The sequence below is a fragment of the Lagenorhynchus albirostris genome, chromosome 3, assembly GCF_949774975.1.
Source record: "Lagenorhynchus albirostris chromosome 3, mLagAlb1.1, whole genome shotgun sequence".
NCBI lineage: Eukaryota > Metazoa > Chordata > Mammalia > Artiodactyla > Delphinidae > Lagenorhynchus > Lagenorhynchus albirostris.
Genome location: NC_083097.1, coordinates 156,763,924 through 156,770,919, shown reverse-complemented (window position 1 = coordinate 156,770,919; position 6,996 = coordinate 156,763,924). Strand labels below are relative to the sequence as shown.

The following is a 6,996-nucleotide window of genomic DNA, read 5'->3' as shown; positions in this document are numbered from 1 at the left end:
ATTGAGCACAGGCAGATTTTCAATCTTTCAAAACTTTCAAAGGGAGAGCCTGATGCTCCCTAGTAGCTTGTTGAGGATTATTAGGATCAGGTCTTTCTATGACGGGACAACAGAAAATAGGATCTTCTCGTTTTATTGCTCCTTGTACAGCGCGCTGCAAGGGACTGAGCATTTTTACAGATGTAGATTTTTGAGGAAGACAGTCCTTATTAACCTGCAGCTTTTTCACTGACTTATCTATCACAGCCATTAGAAAATCATCCTCAGGATAGTTCTCTCTTTTATGTTTACAAGCCACATCTATTAAGTCAAAATGTTCCTCTTCATCTAAACTATTTAAATTAATTAGCTCTTTCGGTTTAGGAAGTGGCGACACAGTAGCTGATAATACAGTCTCTCCTTCTGTCAGAGGCTTATGTTTTTCTGACTTTACATTCAAATCAACACTATCATGAGATGCATCTAAACATATTTTTATCACATTCCACAAACTATATGTAACAACAGGAGTATGAGTAGGCCCTCGAGACTCATAATAATTTTTTAAATCTTCTCCAGCTTTCTGCCAGATTTCTATGTCAACAGAGCCGCCATCAGGAAACCAGGGAGATACACCATGGATATGCTGTAAAAATTCAGTCAACCGTGAGGTAGAAACTTTATTACCCCGAGCTTTAAGCATCAAAAGCAAAACCTGAGCAAATAATTCATACACCTTTGAACCCTTTTGCTCCATCTTATTTTACTGACTATTGCCTTATGTCTCTATTAGTTTCACTTTTACTGGTGGCCACACATATTTTGCATAAGGGTTCTCTTACCTGCACTTTCTTTTTCTTTTAATTGCCTTCACGCTTCAGGTCCCTGTTCGAGTGCCACTTGCTGCGGACCAGCCGGAGAAAGAGGATCTCACCGCCCAGGGTCAGAAGGGAAGGGGTAAGGAACTGAAGTAGCACCGACGGATGGGGTCAGAAGGACCAAGACAACTGATGATTGCATGGCAAATTTTATTATGCTACAGTTGCAGATTATCTAGACTAGAAATCAGAAGGTTGCCAGATGGTGGTTTACATTATCTACAGACTGTCTCGGCTCAAGGTTAACTTCCCTGGGAGGAAACCCATAAACCCAGAAGCATCAAAAATAACCTGCATGTGCAGGGGGGAGACAGCTTTGCTTGTCTCATTTTACATTCTTTCTGATCTCTGGGCCCTGGTGATTTATCTCCCATGGAATGGAACAAGGAGGGGAACAAGTAGGGACAGTCCCTTCGAGCAGCGGCCGCATGCCTGGCATGTCCTTACCTGCCCTCAAGGCTGACTGCTTCCCACACATATGTTGCCTTGTTTAAGCCTCAAGCCCTCGATCCTTTGTTGAAATACAATAATTTCATTCCTATGGTTTTCAATACCAAAAACTCAACCTCCAGGAGGGCTAAAGTCTAATTTGTACTCCAAAGCAAGTAGCAGTGCAGTTCACTACTACTGAGGCTGGATCCATAAAGACTTCAAGACCACGTCCAGAAGACACGTTATTATATATAATACCCTAGAAAGTCTGAAACATAATTATCATATACATAGCTGGTCCTTCAGAGCTTTTTACCTATAACATGTTTTTTGATGAAAGTTATTTAATGTACTGGAGATAACTGTGACTTACTGATCAAATATTTGAATACTTATACTTACCTGGGATTTCATTTCTGCTGAAAGAAAAAGGAAGAACAGGACTCACTAAAAAAAAAACAAACTTTAGAAGTGAACGTAAAAATCTTAACACACACTATCACTTTTGGAAGCAGCATAGAGGGGCAGTCAACGGTAAAACACTGGTGAAATAGGTCACAACTCTGGGCCAAAAATCCATTATCGTTATCATCAGTGACAGTACCACAACTGTGCCCTTCAGAATTAATAATCACTCCTAAGAATCTTAATTTGGCACCAGATGATGCGGTTAAGAGAAACACTCTGGGAGGTTTTGAATCAGACTTGGTTTTTTGTTAGCCAAGTTACAGGAGAATTTTTAAAGTGGGGGGAAGGGAAGAAGGAAACGGACCAGGAAAAGAATTTAAGCCATCATCTATAAACCAACAAAGCACTGATAGTTCCAAACATTATGTCAGAAACTAAAATGACTGACATAGGCTCAAGTGGTTTATAAAAAGACTACACCAGCAAAGTCCCCATTTATCTGTAGAGTTCAGAAACTAAAACAAGGAATATTTCAGCTTAAAACCTTATCTCAAGAGAATCATATACACTTCACATGAATAAAAATACCTGAAACCAAACATTTTTAAAAGCTCCAATACCCAAAATATAAAGAAAAATATTAATTCAGAAGACTCAATCAATCCATGATAATCACAAAACGGCTGGGCAATCTCTATCTCCCTTCCACACTAACCATCCATCCCATGGAAGACCAAGGGAGATCAGACCTTCCAGACTTACCTTCCAGACCTTCCAGACATCTGGCTGCTGCAAAATTCTATGGAGACTCCTTGTGGAACAGCAGTTTCCCATCTCTTGTGTCTCTCCCTATCGTGATCATGCAGGAAGCAAGTCTGGCTGTGCTATTTCTTATCATTGTCTGTCACCCATCTGCAGCATGGTATTGTACAGATAAGGAAAAAGTAGTTCCCTTTCCCCCAGAAGGTTGAGGCTCAGGTACAGGGTAATTCTCCTGTGCACACAGTCCTTATTTAGGCCGACTCAGTGACTTCAACAGGCTTAATCATGTGGTCAGGTTTGTTGCCAGCTGCGTAATGCTCCCACATCTGTAGATAGAGCCGCTCTAGGTCCATTGTGTATTGTTTGGTGTTGAACAGAGGGCTAGATGTTCTCTGCTTCCAGACTTTGCCACGAATTTTCTTCAGGTATTCTAGATCAGTTCCCAGTTTCACAGCTATGTCTTCATATTCTTGTCTATTTTGAGCAATAAGCTCAAGACAGCCTAAACAAGTGAGCTGGGAAGCTGCAACTCGGGAAGCAAGAGTCTCTCCTGGCATAGTCACCACGGGTGTCCCTGACCAAAGGACATCCATCCCTGTGGTGTGTCCATTACAGAGTGGAGTGTCCAAACAGACATCAGCCAGCTGGCCTCTCTGAACATATTCCTCTTTAGGAGCAACAGGTGAAAAAATGATACGGTTCTGGGGAAGGCCCATATTTTGTGCATACTGTTGAATATTAGGTTCTCCTACTGCTGGAAAACGCAACAGCCACAGTACACTATTGGGAACACGCTTCAGAATATTTGCCCACATCTGCAAAGTAGGTGGGTCAATTTTATATAACTGATTAAAGTTACAGTACACAATGGCATCTTCCGGTAACCCGTACTGAGAACGTGTGGTTACAATAATGGTACGGGGAACCTCCTCTCCAGTGGCAGCCTTAATGTTGATCTGGGTAGTTGCCAGTCCATTGCTAAGACTGAATCCATTAATTGTTATCTGAATTTGTCCTCTGTTAATCATTTCAATAACTGCCTCTGCAATAGTATTCGTAGGAATGACAGGCATATTAAGAGCTGTATTACTGCTGTCTGCACTGTCTCCTCCATCAGGACATTTCATCTTGACAATCCGCACATCTGGGAGACTATCAAGAAATGCTTTGAGGTCGATGCCATTCAGCACAATCCGATTGTCATAAATGTGCCCATTGGACTTAAAATCGATGACTGCTTTCTTCTTCAGGTGAGGGAACATATTAGCATGATCACCAATAAAGAAAGTATGGGGCATATAAGCCAGTTTCTCAGAATACTGCTCAGCAACTTCAGCAGGTGAAGTTTCCTGATCAGTGATGATATAATCCATGAAAAGCACGTCACTGGTCCCAGGGTAGCCCAGCCACATTGCCTGAATAGGAGCTGGCCTGAGAGCAAAGAGTTCATTTCGAGCACCCCTGGTATAACCATTCATATTTACAAGGATGTGTATACCATCCTGATGGATGCGATCAGCTGCTTTCCCATTGCATGGAATCTGAGAAAGATCAATGAAATGATGGGCTTCTGCCATCACCTTCGCTCGGAAGTTTGTGCCATCATCTGGGCTCAGGGCATAACAGAATACCTCAAATTTATCAGGATTGTGCATGCCTGGAATAGACTGCATAAGATGAGAAGTAGGATGATTCCCAAAGTCAGAACTCACGTATCCTACACGCAGTCGACCATCACTGAGCTTCAAGTCTTTTGGATGTTCGTACGGTGGTTTGTGAAGGACACTGACCTCATCCAAGCAGAGGTTCCCGTGGCTCTCAGCAATAGCCTTCCTGAAGCCATGAGAAAGAGGATAGAGCATACTATGATGAGGCTGCACAGAAGGCAACCTATTCTTCTCCAGCTGGTCAGCCACAATGCTGACCAACTTCTTCATTCGCTCATCATAGTCTGTCCAATCACAGACAATCTGCAGGCAATGAGCCAAATCACAATAAGCGTCAGGAAAATCAGGTTCAAGCTTCAGAGCAGTGCGATAAGAAGCAATTGCTTCTGGAATATTCCCTGAATACTTGTGAATGGAAGCCAGATTGCTGTGGGCATCCGCAAGGGCAGGGTTAATCTGAATGGCACGAGTATAACACTGCAAGGCTCCCTGAACATCCTGCATCTCCTTTAGAGTGTTTCCCATGTTACAGTAGGCATCAGCAAAGGTAGGACTGATTCGAACAGCCTCCTTATAATGCATCAGAGCTTCCTGCAGTTTTCCCTGCTGCTGCAATACACTTGCTAAATTTGAATGGGCAACAGCAAACTCTGGGAAGACTTCTAATGCTTTACAATACAAGCGAACTGCCTCTTCAATGTTTCCCTGGTCTCCTTTGATATTGGCTAGGTTATTCAGAGAGTCTGCATGGGTGGGACACAGCCGCAGAGCTGTATTATAACAATCTTCTGCTTCGGCAACACTGCTCTTCTCTTCCAGAGCGTTGGCTAGGTTGCAGTAAGCATCAGGGAAATGTGGTTGCAATTCAATAGCTCGCCTGTAGGTGTCTATTGCCAGATCTATCAGGCCTTGCTCATAGTATACACAAGCCAGGTTGGCATGTACCACTGCATGATTTGGGTTCAAGCTTAGGGCACAAAGGTAAGCTGCCACAGCTCTGTCAAAAATCCGTGCCTCTTGCAAGACATTTCCTAAATTGATATAAGCATCCAGAAAATTGGGGTCAAGGGTGACAGCCTTTTCAAAGTGATGAATTGCAAGCCAAATCTCCCCTTGTGCATTGAAAACACAGCCACGATTACTCCAAGCTACTGCAAAGTTCGGTTGCGTCTCCATTGCTTTCAAATAACATGCCTTGGCTCCTTCCAAGCGACCCAGGGCTTTCAGCAGGTTCCCCAGGTCACTGCGAACACAGTACAAATCAGGATTGCACTGAAGAGCAGAGACGTAAGCTTGTACTGCCCCTTCCATGTCGCCTGCTGCTACCAAAGCGGCTGCCAGGTTAATATAACCATCGATGAAATCTGGTTTGAGATGCAATGCACGCCGGTAATGCTCAATTGCTTCCTGCAACTGCCCTCTTTCCTTGTACACATTCCCCGAATTCGAATAGGCTTCTGCCAGAAGAGGGTTCTGTTTAATTGCCAGAGTACTAAAGTGGGCAGATCTGTCCAGCCTTCGACACTGGAAGTGTAGAGATGAAAGTAATAAAAGTACTCCAGTATTGTCTGGCTCTTGTCTCCACAGGTGCATGCAGTGTCTCTCAGCTGCCTCAAAATCTCCTGCCTGATATTCTCGATGTGCCAACTCAGCTAACCCTTGGAAGGAAAGCATACGTTTCGTTGGTTCTGTGCTGTCGGCCACGTTGCCCACAGAAGACGCCATCTGGAGCTTCTGGAGAGAGTGAGAAAAGAGGTTAATTGAGTCCCGCTGCCGCCACTACTGGCAAGAATGTTTCTAGAGGTAGCAAATATGAGGGCAGCAGCCGTACCACTGCTTTGGCAGGCTTAAGCGGCGGCGACAGTTACAGGCACCGAACCTTAGGAACTCTGGTTGGTCGTCTAACTCTCACGCTCTTGAAATCTTCATTCTTAACGCTGCCCTCTTCCACCATTTTTCTCCTAATCAGGGAATAAAAATTACCTATACACTTGCCTTAGAAGAAATCAAAAGTCAGTAGTCCAAACACTTTTTAAAATTCTGTTTTCTGTCCAGTTGGAAAGGAAATACATGATTGACTTTACTTCATCATTCATACAGTCAATGTGGAAAACATTAGGGCCGTGAATTTCAATACAGTAAGTTCAGAAAATTTTAAATTGGCCTTCCCAAACCACTAATAAGTAACCGATGTTGTATATAATGCTAAAATCTTAGAGACTGAGTTTGATATTTTTAAAGTTCTGAAAGGATTAGCTAATTTCTCCTCATCATACTTCTCATGCCTCAAACCTGAGTATTACTTTTTTTAAAATAAATTTATTTATCTTTATTTATTTATTTTTATTTTGGCTGCGTTGGGTCTTCAATGCTGCGTGCAGACTTTCTCTAGTTGCGGCGAGCGGGTGCTACTCTTTGTTGCGGTGCCTGGGCTTCTCATCACAGCAGCTTCTATTGCTGTTCCACAACTCTATGGGTTCCTTTTTAGGTCCTATGAAGAACCCTAGAAATTAGTTCATGGAATCATAGGTTTTTGCAAAATTGTCAAAAGTGAGATATTTTAACTTCCATCAGGTAAGACCAGCGTCTCTTTCTTTGCCAATTTTCCTTCTATCATATTCCGCTATGTTGGATCATATTGGAATGGCCACAGGCTTTTTTGAAATCTGGCTAAGGAGATTTTCTTTTTTCTGTGGTACGCGGGCCTCTCACTGTTGTGGCCTCTCCCGTTGTGGAGCACAGGCTCTGGACGCACAGGCTCAGCGGCCATGGCTCACGGGCCTAGCCGCTCCACGGCATGTGGGATCTTCCCGGACCGGGACACGAACCCGTGTCCCCTGCGTCGGCAGGTGGACTCTCAACCACTGCGC

At 43.5% G+C, this 6,996-nt stretch overlaps 1 protein-coding gene across 2 annotated transcripts; it reads right to left on the bottom strand.

The window, feature by feature from the left end:
- Window positions 1-1,585: 1,585 nt before the first annotated feature.
- Window positions 1,586-5,851, bottom strand: LOC132517393 (UDP-N-acetylglucosamine--peptide N-acetylglucosaminyltransferase 110 kDa subunit-like). Of its 2 annotated transcripts, none has more exons than XM_060144514.1 (2): window positions 2,460-5,851; window positions 1,586-1,708 (listed from the first exon to the last, which is right to left on the bottom strand). In XM_060144514.1, the coding sequence occupies exon 1, from the start codon at window positions 5,849-5,851 to the stop codon at window positions 2,711-2,713; it is 3,141 nt and encodes a 1,046-aa protein (XP_060000497.1). In that variant the 3' UTR covers window positions 1,586-1,708; window positions 2,460-2,710. The 2 variants fall into 2 exon arrangements, with proteins under 2 accessions (XP_060000497.1, XP_060000498.1); XM_060144515.1 differs by having other exon boundaries at window positions 1,586-1,705.
- Between the last annotated feature and the right edge of the window lie 1,145 nt (window positions 5,852-6,996).

Bases quoted from the DNA above. Each gene is read 5' to 3' on its own strand.
- LOC132517393 (XM_060144514.1), bottom strand. From the start codon at position 5,851: ATGGCGTCTTCTGTGGGCAACGTGGCCGACAGCACAGAACCAACGAAA.